The sequence below is a fragment of the Ixodes scapularis genome, unplaced genomic scaffold, assembly GCF_016920785.2.
Source record: "Ixodes scapularis isolate PalLabHiFi unplaced genomic scaffold, ASM1692078v2 PGA_scaffold3__209_contigs__length_174095766, whole genome shotgun sequence".
Taxonomy (NCBI): Eukaryota; Metazoa; Arthropoda; class Arachnida; order Ixodida; family Ixodidae; genus Ixodes; species Ixodes scapularis.
In genome coordinates, this window is record NW_024609868.1 from 16,372,499 (window position 1) to 16,388,830 (window position 16,332).

The following is a 16,332-nucleotide window of genomic DNA, read 5'->3' on the forward strand; positions in this document are numbered from 1 at the left end:
CGCAGCAGGCGGTAGCCTGCCGTTCTCTTGGTCCCCATGGCAGCCGTATAGATTAGGGCTCCAAGAGGGCACCAAGAGGACTCCAGGAGAGCGAAGTGTTTCAGAACAGAGTCAAGATTGATCTAAGATTGTTCCAAGATCGTTTCAAAATTGTTCTAAGCCGGCTCTAATTGGATTCCTAAAGGGTTTCCTCAAGGGTTTCTAAAGCGTTTCTAAAAGGTTCCATCATGGTTCCAGAAGGACCTCAGAAAAAATCAACAACTCTTGAAGAATATCGAAGGACTCCAGATGGACTCCAGATGGACTCCCGATGTATTCCAGAAGAACTCCAGAAGAACTCCAGAAGAACTCCAGAACTCCAGAAGAACTCCAGAAGAACTCCAGAAGAACTCCAGAAGAACTCCAGAAGAACTCCAGGCAAATTTTCAAGAGATTCCAGAGAGACTCCAAGAATCTAAAAGTACTCCGGAAAGGCTCCACAAGTGCGTTAAAAAGGAAGCACTTTTTATGAGTTGTGAATGCGAAATGAAAGTCGTTCTTCCGTTCCCTTAATTCGTCTGCGGTGTACTGGCGTGGATGGTCACGTTTGGCTACTGCCGAGGTTGCGGCCGACAGCCAAGATCGCGCTCTCGTGAAGTGGCCTCGCCGCGCTGAGCACGGTCGTGCAGCCCCTCCGGAGTCTGCCCCGGCTGGCTCTGCGAGCTCGGCGGCCGGGCCACAGCACTGCCATGGAGAGGGCTCTGTCGGGTGGCGTTCCTTGGAACTACGCCGCGCGGCAGCCAATGAGAGCAGTGCTCCTTGAAACTATAACGTGCACTAGCCAATGGGAGCCTATCCATCAAATCGCTGCTACAGACGACAGGCTTCGCTCCATTAGGACAGGGGAGTTTAGGTGCCGTTTGGAGCGGCTTCAAAAGCTGATTACGCCGGTTCACTCCATGAGGCAGTAATGCTTTCGCATTAAAAAAAAAAAGACTTAAGAATGCAGCACGGGGGCTTCTAAAGCGTCGCGAGACGTTTCAAAAGTGGGCACCAACGGCCTATTGGCAGCGCTTCAGGACTCCGTCACCACACAGAAGGTTGAGGGAGGAAAAAGAACTCACGCGATGTCCTCCAGGCGTAATCCCTTGAGCCGCGTGTGTAGCAGGGCGCAGGTCTTGTGGTCGGTGGTGGTGACCGCTCTGCGGCGGCCCAGCATCACCCCCGCCGGAAGCTCCGTCGAGAGCCGGGACGGAGCGCGCCGGCGACGCGTCGTCGGGGGACGGGGACTGCACGACGCCGTCGAGGAAGGCCCCCCTGCCGACGCCGTCGCCGCCGCCGCAACCGCCGCCAACGAGAGCTGCGCGAGCCGAGCACGCGCAATGCCAATTTTGGTGTTGTATAGACAAAGACAACGATGAAAAAAAAAAAAAACCAGTCACAATAGAAATGTTAACTTTAAGGGGTAATACATTTAATTATTTCGCAAGCTATCACACCTTTGCGAGGACTTTGAAGGAGGTTGGTTATTTAACAATTTTCCCACAATACATCAATAGCCACCCAACATAAAAACAAAAGTTCCAGTTTTAAAAAGCTCAATTTGGCGGTCTGTTTCAATGTCCATGCCACAAACGACATGACTGAAAAAACTGTCACCGCGAGCAAATGATCCGCGTCTAGATTTTTGAACGGCCGGGATAACCACCTATTAAACATGGAATATTAACGTTCAACAATCTTTTTTGCCTAAAGGTCGCAATTTTAGTTCATAATCAAATAAACACGAATCCTGCAATATTTTACGAAACATATTTATTTAAGCAAACAAATTACAATTTGAGACACCAGCAGTTTTCAAATCCTAAAATAAGAACTAACTACGGTACACAAAAAATATCCTACCAGATACCCGATCTTCTTAACAGAAATTATTGTGTATTCGAATTAGCCCATACAATAGAGTCCATGTTTCTTTTAAAAAAATACCTTACGGTATACTTCAATGTGCCCAGTGTGTATTCCTAGTATAGTTCACATCAAAATAGATTGTACATTTTTTGAGTCTCATATTTTTATCTTCTCAGATATTGTTTTATTTTTGATTTATGCTGTTTTTTATTCATTTCCTGTGCCCCGCTGCTGAGTGCTGTAACGGGGGTTGGGACCTAGTCAGGTAATTCGTTTTCGCCTTTTGTCCCAACCTCCCTGACAATTGTGTCAAAAAAAAAAATAAACAAACAAACAAAAAAACAAGATTTTATAAACAATAAGACGGTATAAGTGTCTAGTTTTAGGTTTATGCAGTGATCATATCCGACGATTTTGTAGCTAGAGAAACTCAACGTTGTTACTCAAAACTTCATCACGTTCACTATTTGCATTATACTTGGCCGTTTTACATGCTCGCGAGCAGACCCAAGAGCTTCAAATGGCTATAGAAGCGACTGTGTGCAACTTGTCAGCCACTGTGGCTATTGGATGCCAACAGTGTCCCTATCCCTAAAAATCCTTCGATGCTATTGAAATTCTAGTCGGCCCCCAAGCCGACAAAGTGATGATAACTTTAAGAAAAGAAAATATGCAGTTGATCTGGTTAGCAAACACCATAAATCAAACCCGGAGACAAGGTAATTACAAAAAGAACACCAACAAATATTTTGAACTTTTCGTCCTGCTGTCTCTTATTTTATTTTCCTTGTCTCAAGGTTTAGTTTACCACAATTAGTCCCTTTCGTAGAAGCTTGCACTTTTATAACTAGATGAGTCAGGAGGTCGGGGCATGTTTAGACTTATTTACACTACCTTCTATTGACATGAGCGCAGGTTTAAGTATCACGCCACAGCAATGCCCCAGGTCAAGTTATATTTCTGCAGGCTTCTCCGGCAGTAGAAAGTGTAAGTCAGCAAATGGTTAATTTGGAACCACACGTGTATCAAAAGCACATAAGATTTTTTTTTTTCAGTGCGGTAAAGCAGGCCAAAATGAGACATACAATTTTCAAATTAATACTCAGCAAGGTTTTGATTGAAACCATATATTTATCTGAACTACCTCGAACGTTAATTTGTCAACCCTAAGTAATAAATTTGCTAATTTGTAAGTGTTTTACAATCCCTGGCGTCCGTCGTGGATGCCAGTTTGTTGGAAAAAAGCTTATTTTTTCTTTAAACACTAAAATAATTTTTGAAAGTGTTCAAAAGAAACACCCGGTAATGGCCTTAGACAGAAACAATGTGTAAAAAAAAATGCAAATGCCTTGAAAAAAAAATTTACTCAATTTCGCGTGTATCACAAAAAAAAAAAGACAAAAAAAAAAAAAAAGACACGACTATAAGTTTAGAGGAAACACTGTTGAAGTCACGACCCCTGTTTTTTTTTGTTTTTTTTTCTGGTTAAAAAGGTTTAGCTTTTAAGAAGTTAAGTTTTTCTCCGAAAAGTCAGCTGACACTAGTGAAATCTTTTCAACGGGATTCTGAGCTTAGCTACCGTATTTACTCGCATATTGGTCGATACGTCGTATAGGTCGACCCCCTAACTTCGGGACCCCCGAAAAAAAAAAAAAAAGTTGAAAAATAAAATACCGGGATTCGCGTATTGGTCGACCCCCCAGTTTTGATGAGGCGATTTTTGAAAAACAGGTCGACCTATACGCGAGTAAATACGGTAACTGATGCTGAACTAAAGCTTCAAAGTCCAGTTCGAAGCGAACCGGGAGAAAACTGGAGACGACGGACTGCTCTTTCCTCTTTACCCGCTTGTGTCTTCGCAGCTTCGTTTTTTTTTTTTTTTTTTTCGAGTTCGACAACCACACACGCGACTCACAAAATAATAATAATAATAATAATTTGGGCAAGCATTGTTGGATTTACCTTGCGCTCGGGGGACGCGGCATCGGGTCCCGCGGGCGACACCGACGCTACCGGCGACGCCCTTGACGCCGGCGACTCGGGGGCCGAAGCGGCGTGTTCCTCTTGTGGCAGTGGAGACAGCGAGAAGCGTCGGGGTCCTCCGGGCAGCGGCGACAGGCTCGGCGACGAGCCCCGGCGACCGCGGGCCAGGTGCCGGCTGCCCGCGACGCCGATCATTGACAGGCCGCCCACCGGCTCACTCGCCAGCACCGCGCCGCGGGCCCTGAGTAACCAAGAAAAACACCACAGGGGGGCTGAGTTCCAGTTTCGGAGTCTTCGACCGGCGCGTTTAGCTTCCCATCTCGACCACACATCAAAAGTGGCGCCGAAATGTCAACAAATGACGTTACAGGAGCCATCGCATTGTGCTGTCGGATGGCTTCAACTCTGGCGGTTGGTGCTACGAGTCCCGTCAAAATGGAGCATACTAGCGAACACGAATATCGCTGTCGCAGCGGAGTCCCAACTCCCAACATCGGAAGCTTCCTTGGACTGTCGACAGGCTACAGAGGGAGACGCGCAAGCGCAACGGGCGCGTCTGGACCGCGGTCGGTGACAACATGAAAACTTTCATGACGTCATCAGGCGGCAACTGAGAAGCCGCTGTTTAAGACGCGGTAAAGCCACGGTTACACTTCTCGTATACATCGTATGAAAGACGCGATGCTCGCTGCAGACAGGACGACAGAAGGATTGGCGGTCACGCCTCGGGAATATATTCCAAGCATATTTCTTTCATCCGGATGTAATCTTCCAACATGTCCGCAGACGATTAATACGAGAAAGAAACACGCCACAGACAGTAGGGAGTTTTAGGGAACCATATTTGCACATCCGATATTGTGCGATGGGCCCTCCGGTACCAACTGCGCGTGTGCGAATCTTCTGCGGAAGCGCATGCGCAGTTTGTACCTGAGGGCGCATCGTACCATATCGGATTTGCTAAAACGGTTCCCTAAAACTCCCTAGTGTCTCCAGACTGTCCTTCGTGCGGTGGATTGGCAGTGCGAGCGCGGCTGAAACATACCAGTCGGAGGACGCGTTCCAGGCAGCCTATAGTTTCGGGACCAGCCAAGCCCGCCCGCCACGTCGGAGAAAAGGCCGCGCGGTGTTGCGAGTATACGGCTTCGAACAAAACGTGTGCGGCGGCGTCTGCGAGTTGGATCTGGACACCTGTTTCGAGCAGCTGGATTACGATTACCTAGACTTGGCGCGAACGACTGCTTCTTTGCTTCTTCGATTGTCGTGTCAATTGAGATGACAGATTCAGGTCCCGAAAGCCGCGGGTGTCTACATGGGTGTTTTATCTTTTTTTTTTTTTATATATATATCGTTTTGTGGCATATTTTTTTTGCGCATAGAAAAAGCTTAGCTTGGGCAACCTCAGCGGTGCAATATAGAAGTTGGAATTAGTCACGCGCAAAAAGTGCCCTACCCCAGAGGATAAAACCTGGAAGCAAGATCAGACAGTCACGACTTCACTCGTATTAGTGACTGACGCCATTGCAATGACTATGCTACTCTTAAATTGATTGAAAGAACATAGTCTCCTGGTCAGTCTAAAGGCCGGTTCACACATACAGCGGAGCGCTAAGTTAGCGCTACCTAAGCGCTCCAAGGAGCGCTCATGTGGCGCTTCCTAGCGCGTGATGTAGCGCTCTGTTAGCGCTTCAGAAGCGCTTTGTTAGCGCTCTGTTAGCGCTACAGAAGCGCTCTGTTAGCGTTACAGAAGCGCTTTGTTAGCGCTCTCACGCTCCTTGTGCCGTGCTTGCTGCTGCGGAACAGCGCGTGCACGGCGATTCCTTTGTTGTTTTTCTTTTGGCATTGAAAGAAGAGGAACTAAAACAGCCGCTCTCCAAGCAAAGGGTCGGGCAGGCGATCCAGAGTCATGGACTCTGAGTGGCCAATTGGTTGGGTACAACCTCATCGCTTTCTATTCGATATGCGTGACCCTAGTTTCAAAGACACGCAGTTAAAAATAATCGCCTTCGAAAGAGCTCTGCGTCTCGGTCCCTCAGCCTGGGAACAAGGTTCGCCGGGTACCCGTTGGTATCTCGATGGCGAAAGATTTCGCGCACCCAGAAGGCTCTTCTGGGCGTTAAGCCGTCCACGCCGTATGCACTAATCACGTATCTAAGAGCATTTGTCGCATTTCTGTTTCAGCATCCCACATGTCCGCTATGGTGCTGCTGACGCACACCCAACCACAGGAACGGTACCGCAGTGCACGCGCTAATCCGCAGCACCGCGGTACAAGAAGCGCTACTGAAGCGCTAACAAGGAGCTACTGGAGCGCTAACAAAGCGCTACTGGAGCGCTAACAAAGCGCTACTGGAGCGATAACAAAGCGCTACTGGAGCGCTAACAAGGCGCTACAGAAGCGCTAATCGCCCGCTATGTTAGAACGAAGTCACGCGCTAGGAAGCGCCACATTAGCGCTCCTTGGAGCGCTCACGTAGCGCTAACTTAGCGCTCCGCTGTATGTGTGAACAGGCCTTTATACCCCATTCTCACCAGCAGCATAAAGGTACCTTTTACGTAGGTTCCTCTGCAATCGGCGAATCAGCCCGCGCTGATGGATCGCGAGCACATGCCACGCGCGGAGGATCGCGAACTGATTCGCCGGTGGTCATAACGGTCCCTTAGCTAAAGGGACCTTTATGATCGTGTGAATGGGGTATGACATATACAGCGGTGAGGGTTAATCGCATTTATTAACTTGTTAAGTGAGACAATTTTTTTTTTAATAAATTACTTTTTGTACATTGTGTAATGCCTCTTTTAGACTTCCTGCTTATCATCGCAGGCGTTCCTTCTTTTTTTTTCTTCTCACAGTTGCGCTTCAAGCATTAGCTTCAACTGCAAGTTTTGCTTAGACGTTTAAATAGTGACGGAGAAAACTATACTTCGTTTCACCATACGAGTGCGAGGGCCCTGATCCGGGCACTTGGAGAAAGAGTCGGCGAGGAATTCGACCGCCGTGATTGGCCGGCGACAAGGTCGAATGCGGCGCCGGCCAATCACGGACGCCAGATTCCTCGCCGACTTTCTTTCCGAGTGCCCCGAGGTGCTATCCTGGTCGCAAGCAAGAACGTGACGTACCGAGAACAATGAGGCGGAGCCTCAAACTATAGAAAGATTCGTGTTTGAGGCGCCGCCCCAACATTCGGGTTTATGCACGCGGCCAGCTAGAACCTGACGATCGCCTCACGTCGCCCTGCCGTGGCCACGCAGTTGGAGCGTTGAAATCCCCACACGTCCTCCTATTCTGTTTGCTCTCTTTCATTTTACCGGGCGTTCGAACGACAAAATAGCGAAGGAAAGTCTAACTACCGTAGAATGCAAGAGAACAAAGAACAATGTATTAACATTTTATAAAATACAAAACATGATTTCAAAGATTATGATGTACAGTACAATTAAATAGGATATCTCAAATTGTTCTCTCGAAGTCCTTTCGCTACGGTCCTTCAAAACAAACATGGCGAAAACCGCGGTAATGACCCTGTGGTGTTCGTGCCTCGTTTGCGTCGTTGCTTTCCCTGTTTGTGCAGGATAGGGATGGCATTACGGGAAGAAGATAGTAGGGAGTTTTAGGGAACCCTTTTTTGCAGATCCGGTACGGTACAGTGGGCCCTCCAGTATGAACTGCGCATGCGCGACCATCGAAGGCTCGCATATGCACAGTTCGTATAGGGGGGGGGGGGGGGAGGGGCCCGGGGGGGGGGGGGGGGGGGGGGGGCATTGTAGTACACCGTATCAGGTGTGCAAAAGAGGTTCCCTAAAACTCCCTAATATGTCAAAGTACGCAGCGAAACCGAGCACTTTTTGTGAAGCCGCCGTTAACAGAAGATGCAAATGAAATGTCCTGTTTGCCCGTGGAGAAGACTCCGATTGGATAGCGCGCTGACGACGACTCTGATAATACTTGGCAGGCCGTGAGTTCGACGAAGACTGCACGGGTTGTGAACACGCTGTGGATGATACAGTAAAGCTTCTTTGGGCAGTTTTATTAGTGCTTTGCTCCCATTGCTCACCAGATTCATTACTACGGTAGTCCCCATAAGCCATGCTTTTTTCTTTTGTCGCTGAAGAAATGGGCGCGACCGCATTATCTCAGGCAGTGTTTTTGTCTTATTTTTTTGCTTGCACAAAATCTCGTGCGAAAAGAAGGAAAAGAAATCGGCTTTTATGTTTTTTACACGTTCGTACCTATAGTCAGTGACAGGTTAAGAACGAAGTGGAAGCTCCGCCCACCTCTTTCCACTTTGGTAGAGCGAACGCCGTAGATGCGGTGACCTCTCCAGTGTCCGCTCTGATAAGGTGTAAAGAAATGGGAGGAGCTTCCACTTCGTTCTTGACCTGTCACCGACTATAGGTACCTCGCTATCCCACTGGCTGCCGTGAGCGTGACGATTCCACAGCCCTTTGCCATGGAAACGTTCGTGAAACTAGAAAGCCTCTGTTTGCCGCTAACATTCACTTTTCGTGATGACAAAATGACGTAAGAAGAAGAATTCACGAGATTTGTTTTGCATTGTTCAAACCCGGCAACCGTACCCTTGGCGAATCAAACTCAAAAGAAAATGGCCGCAAAACTCGGAAGAGCATAGCCTCAATGCTCGTCGGTTCGACCGCGGCTGGGGTTTGACCAGTGTTGGACAAAATACTCGATAAAAGTATTTAAGTTACTAAATACCCGCGTCATAAAGTATTTAAAATACTACTCAAGTTACCTTCACTGCAAAGTATCTTGAGTAGAGTACAAATACTTAGAAATGTATTTTAGTTACTTCTGAAGATACTTCCGCATTGCTTAATTTGTATCGACGTCATTGACAACGACAATTATGCAGCTACGCAAATCTGGATGACCAGAATGGTTTATTAGCACGCAACAACACAAAACGGAAAAAAAAAGTATCGTAGGGCTATTTTATGCATCCGACTATAAAGAGCAAAATATTGTCACGAATTATAAATGATGAGGTGGCGAATAACTGAAGGAACTAAAGGTTTAGTGGGGCGAACTTGTTCCCAAAACAACGAGAGAAAGGCTAGCGTCGCAGGCGTCGATGTCGGCGAAACAGCAGGATCGACCGCTGGGGCGAGACTGACTCCGGACTGCCACTCGGAGCACCTTTTGTCCCCGCGTGTGTTTCTGGAACATTCGGTGTAGAAAGTTGGGCGCGTAGAACATTCGTAACTCGATCAGACGATAAAATTGTCGAACTTACCAGAACGTCAAGTTGAAGAAATAAATAAAAGAGAAGTCCGCTTTCTGGTATCGAACCCGGAGCCTCAGTGCGAGAGCCAAGCGCGGTAACCATTCGGCCACGCGCTCGCTGGGCAACGCACGTGGCAATATCACTGATAGATGTTACAAAACATTTCTGGGACAACAAGAAAGAGGTCGCTTTTGCTATTGGGGAGGAGATCAGACCGTGGCGCCCCAAGCGGTTAACTAGATGGACGGGGACAACAAATACAATGACTCAGCGCTCGGCTGACTTAACCGAACCCGGCGTCAGCGTTCGGCTGGAGTTCGTGTTCTCTGGTGAGGGAAAGGAGGGGCTCCTTTGTTATTACTCTGGCCTGCATGAACAATGCAGCATGCACCCTGCCCAGCTCGGCACAAAAGCCCGAGTGGGTCAAGTTCGCGTCCTCTGACGACTACATTCGGGGCAAATCCGGCACTTAACATCCCTTCACAAATTTTTAATATTTTTTCATTACACTTTCACCCTCGCTCTATTAAAAAAGATGACACGAACATGCCCACAAGGCCTGTGGGCCTGTGCACAGGCCTTGTGTTGGGTAAACACCGAGGTGTGGGGGGTTGACAAACGGGTGAGAGCGCTTCGCCAATAGTGACATCGCTGAATATCACATCCTGCGGCGCACCTTAGACGCATCGAGATTTAGACGCATATTCCCTATACGGGGAGTTCACTATAAACGAACTTGGGACACGGGTATGAGTGAATGAATAACAAAGAGACTCCCACATAATAGCCACGGCAGTGGTCACACCTTCTTCAAGTAGGTCGTTTCCCGGTCTGCTTGCGCCTCAGGGTGGCACCTTTACTTCCATAAAACCACACCTTTGGTTTGAGTACTTTTTGGGGGAAATTTTATAGAAACAAAAGGCGCCTTTGGGAAGGCGAGGGGAGAGCCTTGATTGTACGAACTTTGGGCTGAAATATTAGTCACAGTCGGCAAAAAAGCGATATTTTCACGAGCTCAGTTAAAGTCGCCGTTACTAATCGGAGCTAGCAACAGGGTTCGGTTGCTCGAAAGAATGTTCACGTTTGCCCGTGCCACGCCCACCCCACTTCATACCGAAAAACTCGGAAAATGGCGGAATGTCAAAAATGTATTTAAGATAATGAGTACAAGATACTCCGAATCGTAATTAAAATAGAGTATTAAATACTCTCCATCAAAGGTATTTCCAGATACCAAGATACTCCAAAAAGTATTTAAGATACAGTATCAGTATCTTGAGTAGAGTATTTGAGATAGGCACAAGTCTGGGTTTGACACACGATTGGTAACTTGATTAAAGTGCACCCGCATGCTTTTGTGATGTCGGATATGCTCGCTTATCCCTCTCAAATTTACGTATTTGCTATGCATCACAGGCAAACCTCCGAAAATCCAGTTCACACTACTCTTTCAATGAGTTGTCTCTTTTGGAACGACAATACACTTAAGTGATATAATAAATTTTACATTAAACAGTCGTGCGTTGAAAGTAGGACCATGAGCAGTTTCATTGTTCTTCTTGGTCATAAAGATGACGACCATCTGCAGGAATGCACTGGCTAAATTTCTCGTCAACAGTGGGTAAAAATGTTGCCATGCTCTGTGAGACTGAACTCCCGCTGTTTAAAAAACTAACAACTCATTTTAGGACCCACCTGTTCCTACAGTGAACTGCAAAGCATCAAAAAGTTTCTTAGGACTTTCCGATGACTGGCATGCGACTGCAGACGCTTGGCGTGGAAAGGTAAAATATATCATGCATACAATAAAATGCCGTCAACAACCCATGAAGACTTCATTACGTGAATGACAGTAGTTAAACCGCAACAAATGGTCAACTGTAGACAAAGGTAGTAAGCATGCACTAACTTCGAAGTGGTATAAACACTGCAGTTTTAAGGTAAACTTACCACCATGATGTTCATGGCAAAGTGGTATTTGCGGAAAAATGTAGGAGTCCATCAAGAACGGTGATGGCCTCCTTCAGACCGACGATGGTGACGAAGGATTAGTTAGATTCTAGGTTCAGTCAACGCACCTCACCGGCGTCGGTGTGCTTGCCGTGGTGGCGACGAAAGCCTTCTTTCGTACATGCCTCGACTCCCTCGGTCCGAGGTTTTGTCGACCCAGCCGTCTCTTCCCAGCAGGTTGACAAGGACAGTTGCGACGGCCGTCACGGCTCTGATCACCATCGCCTGGGCATTAGCGATGTGATCATCGGTGGCGAACATGCCCTTGTAGCTCTCCGTTGCGAAAACTCTCAGCGCCATTCGATTAGTAGCTGCTGAACGGCGGTTATCAAAGTCTCCGTCTTTCTTCACGCAGCTGGTCACACTGCTGTAGCACTGCACTTTACATCACGCGGTATTGTCATCAGAAGCAGTCGTCGTGTACAGCGAAAGCCTCCGCGCGTCGGTCGATCCATTGTTGCGCAACAAGCATCGCCGCCATTTTTTTTTTCTCTCCAGAATCTTGATTAATGCTTGTTCCACTTCGTAGAATCGAAACAAAAACTACTAGCACGAGCACGTCATCCCGAACGATGCTTGCACGAACGTTGGCTTGCACTGCGCAAGCGCGCCTGCACGACAGGGTCGTTGAAAGCCCGGAGCACGTTCTTGTAGCACCTACACTCGCACTAGATTTCACTCAAGTGAAAGAAAACTTGGTCTGTGTGTATATGTTTATACTGCCTAAAACTTAGTCGGCCTCAAGGGACGACCTCTCTCCCAGCTGTGGATGAGAAATTAAGCCAGTGCAGTACAGCCGCTAGCCGGGGGTCTCTAATGTGCAGTAGCGATACACGACCGGACACCTGTGCGATCCTCATCCAGATCGAAACGGGCAGGGATGAGGATTGAGTCCAGGATCCCTGGGTTCGCAAGCGCGGGCTTTAGGTCCACGTGCTCCGAGCTGGTGTGCGCCTCGGCCACAAATCTGCCGCCCACCCCTCCCCCCCCCCCCCCCTCCCCCCCCCCCCCTCATGATGATACCATTGAGTGAAACAGAGGATAGGGTGTGTCGAGTAATGCCGCAGTTGATCTAGTTACACGACCTTCGCTATGTGTTATGTAAGTCATACGTGGTCACACGTCACTTTGTCGTTACGATCCGAACTCGAAAAACGACGGTTGCTGCAAACGGTTAATTTCGTGCTTAAAAGGAACGTTCCTATAGCAACCGGCTAAAGTAATCACGCGCGCTGTGGCCAATGGGAGCCCGAGGTACCCAAGGAGAAAGAGTTTTCTCACTCTCGTTTTTGAGCAGGATAGCACCCCGAATCAGAGCCCCAGCAGAAGCTACACGTTTAAGCTCCGGGCTTTCAGCATGCCTGCCAAGCACGCCAGCACGTGCAGTGCAAGCATCGTTCTGGGCAGCCTGATCGGCTTGTAATTTTGACCTCCAATCGCGCGTAAATTGAAGCGAATGAGGGTATACAGGAGTAATGAAATATATTTGTTAAAGAAAGCAATTTTGATATCCACCTAAACGAAGCTCCAGAACTACGTACATACCGGGTGATTTGTTTTTTAGTTGGAACAAATTTATTACAAAAAAATAATTCGTAAAAGACGCACTCATACGGCTTGTGCAGGTGAGCTATACGTCCAGGAGGACATTATGTGGGTGGCTAATTTTTGCGATAAGTCGGCTAATCAATTATTTTTTCAATTAACTTTTTAATTAGTAAACCTAGGCGATTCCAATTAAAAAATTAAAGAGAGTTATTGAAAACCGCGAAGTCAACTCTTTTTAGAACGACTTGAAGCTCGTGGGTAACTCGGAAGCGCGCCAAAGTTACCACTCGTGAAGGAGGCGCAAAGCTAGCAGTGGCGGAACGCGGCTGATTAGATCACTACCGCTTTGTCAAGAAAGCGAGGGTGCCACGATCGCGAACGCTACGCAGAGCGGTCAGTCAGCCCGTTTGCTGTACGTTGACCTGACTGTTATAAACCAGTTTGGTAAAACACCCGAGACTGGATTAGCAAATCTTGAAACAACGAAAAGTAGAATTGGCTTGGCCAGCAAGGTCGTTTTGGGTCGTTTTGGGTCGTTTGGGAGTCCTCAGAAGTATGTGCAAAGGTAGAGTGGCCGCGCAAGGTCTTGGCGTGTCAAAAGTGTGTACCATGGCGGCTGCGGAGTTAGGACAAGAAAATATCCTGAAATGCGCTCATACAAAGACGGCTCTACGTGAAATGTCTTTGTTTGTTTGTTGTGTTGGGTTAGGTTAAGTGTGTTGGTTGGAGACAAACTTGGTTTCAAAGTGTATATAAAAGGTTAACTGAATAAACGTTTTATCTGAGTTTGAGACATCGGCTGGCTGACTTCTTTCATCGTCTCTTCTACTTTTGGTTGATTCAAGCTTTTCTCATGAAGTCTCGGGTGTTTTAACAAAATCGTAAACGTACACCAGCTCGCCTGTACCCACACTGTGTGTTTGTTATAAAAGCGACGTTGAAGGATTTGCATTCGTGCAATAAAGTGCTTGGATCCTGTCAACGTTACTAGATTACCTCAATTGTGAAACTCCCGCGGAAGGGGGTACCACCCCTCAGTCACCTCAGTCCGCCTCCCGTCGTTTGAAGCGCGATCTAGATTTTCGTTTCATAACTGTGTATCCCATAAAGCAGAGCTGCAACGGCAACTAGACGCTGTGCTTCGAAACATACGTATTCCATAGAATGCACTGCAGTTACCGTAGCGGCCGTCCGGCACTACGGTAACTGCTCGTGCATGCAGCGTCTATGAACAGTTCCGTAACCGAGCTATTCTAATAACGTAGATCCAGTTAACGCAGAAACGCATGGGAGCCGATATCTCTGTCAACGCGAAATGGCGATTTGACGTTTACGATCCAATAGCGGATCTTTCGTACAAACCGGCGCAGAACAGCGACCTTGGTGTCCGTTTCTAGTTAAAATCTTTATTTAGTGGTTTATTCTAAGCACCAGACTTGCGCATTAAACCACTTCGTACTCAAAACTCGTGATATTATCTTTGACGATTGGTTATTCCTATGTCGTGTTTGCAAGGAAACAGGCGTGGGAGAGCAGCTTTGATATAATATTTCATATAAGGAACACTTGCTTGCATCACAAGGGGAACTAACCATCGCAACTCCTGCGAATTCATTTTCATCTTTTTTTAACTCACATGCAGCCAGTCTTTTTATTTGTAAAACCGTAATTAAGCCGGTAACTTTCGAAAAAAAAAGTCACTAAATACATACACACATTAAAGCCTTTCAAAAAAATAAACAGCGGAACAAAAATAAAGTGAAAATGGCATATGCGTGAAAGAAGTGTTTCCTAATTTTTGTTTGTCGAAACGTTTTACATTTGTGTATTTGTTTTAGGGAAATCGCCAATATTTTTTCGGCTCTTTTTCTTAATAAGCATAAATCTTCCTTCGTTCATATATATAAATATTTTTGTTCCTTGTTCCGAGCATGTTGAAAACCCGCTTTCAATCTCATTTTGATTCGGCTGCCTCTCCCGACTAACATCCAAAAACAACCGCTTTAATACTTGGGCGCACGTGCTCCTTTCCCATCCCAGAGCTGTGCCCCATCCCTCAGCAATAATAAGTCGCCACAAAAACCGCCTCCAAGTTTCTCCCAAAACTAAACTGAACATTGCTCGCGCTCGCTCACGCGCTCGTGCGGAAGCCCGGGTGCCTGGAATCAATACATCAATCAATAGGCAAATAAATTCTTGTCGGTGGCCAAGGCTGCAATCAAGTCTCGCGGGAAGCAGGGAGCCGCCCTTCCTATATATAGGGAAAGAAGCAGCACTAGCGAAGATGGCCCGATCGATCCAGAGTTTAACGGCCCAGCGAACTGCTCTCTGCCGCTGCTATACGAACGGCGGGAGGGAGAAGTGGGGAGACCGCAATATGCGAGAGCTGGCGGCGGCATATTTTACCGCACCTGGGAGGTTCTTCAATCTGCTTCCTGGGACCGGTGTTTGTGCGGACGGAAACGTCGTTCCAAATCTTCGAATCGAACCATCTCTCCCCAAACTTTAAAAGGGGAGGAGGGGAGAGATTCAAATGAGATTTGTATCCATCTCCCCGCCTGCAGCTCCGATTTAATCAAGCAGCGTCAAGTGGTAATACTGCCGCGCGAGTCGAGCGGTAATCTTTTTCTTAGAGCAATGCTCGACGCAGTCTTGAGACGATCTCTTAGCAGTTGCTTCAGGTGCGCGCGCCTTGTTTGATCTACGTTAAACGAGTTACGAGAGTGCGAAATCACGTGGTGCAGTGTAGTGTATACGAATCAGAGTAATCACTGCGAATTCGTGTTGCACGCCTTTCTCGTGTTATGCTTAATTCGCAATGTGCAATTTTACTTGCAATTTCGCAGTCGTGCAGGAAAAAAAAAAACGTGGTAGGAGTTACGGTGCTCAACGTTTCAGCAGCGAAGCCACAAGCAAAATTTCACCATGTGAATCGGGCTTTATAGATTTCCATCTATGATTAATTTATTTTGCTTCGATTTAGCTGTACTTGTTTTCGCGATTATTACGTGTCTTTGAGTGTAATACAATTTGGAGATATTACCCCCAGCACAAGGCGACAAAACTCACAGGTGTGTCGAACATGAAAAGAAGCACCGAGGCATAAGCACATCGCAGATGGTGGAGAGTTTCTAGTCAGCCAATGTGTTCCATAAAAACCCAAGGGAAAAATTTGTTAGACGATCAAAGGGATTTAATGAAGGCGTGGCTTCGGCTTCCTTCCGTCGTTGCTCTTGGATACCATCAGCCATATCATTCGGGGAAAGAACTACATCTATGGGCAGAGCGGCAATTGAGCTGGGCTGCATTCCAAAGCGGTGCGATGCCTGCTTGTCCCTGAACGTGAATTACTTTCAGACGACCAAGAGGAGGTAGTACACGAACCGAAGAGGACAACCAAAAGTTTTCGCGTGCCCAATACACTGCTCGAATTGTTGTACCCACACTCTTAGACGTAATGTTTCATTCCGCATCTAAATTGAAGGCCAGCAATGCTTACATTCGAAACGGAAATCATCAGTCTAACTTAGTTGTGAGAAAAACAAACGGGATCAATGCTCCTCCTATAGTTCAGTGTCAACAAGCCAACAATATACAACAACTCAGTGTTTTAACAATAACTATTTGTCCACGAGAGCTGTGAACACGGAGCATG

General features: G+C 47.1%; 1 protein-coding gene across 1 annotated transcript; it reads right to left on the minus strand.

Annotated features, from left to right (window-relative positions):
- Nucleotides 1-1,099: 1,099 nt before the first annotated feature.
- Nucleotides 1,100-4,068, minus strand: LOC120837973 (voltage-dependent calcium channel type A subunit alpha-1-like). The gene is made up of 2 exons (XM_040207656.1): nucleotides 3,853-4,068; nucleotides 1,100-1,213 (listed from the first exon to the last, which is right to left on the minus strand). Exons 1-2 carry the CDS (start codon nucleotides 4,066-4,068, stop codon nucleotides 1,100-1,102), a joined length of 330 nt encoding a protein of 109 aa, XP_040063590.1.
- Between the last annotated feature and the right edge of the window lie 12,264 nt (nucleotides 4,069-16,332).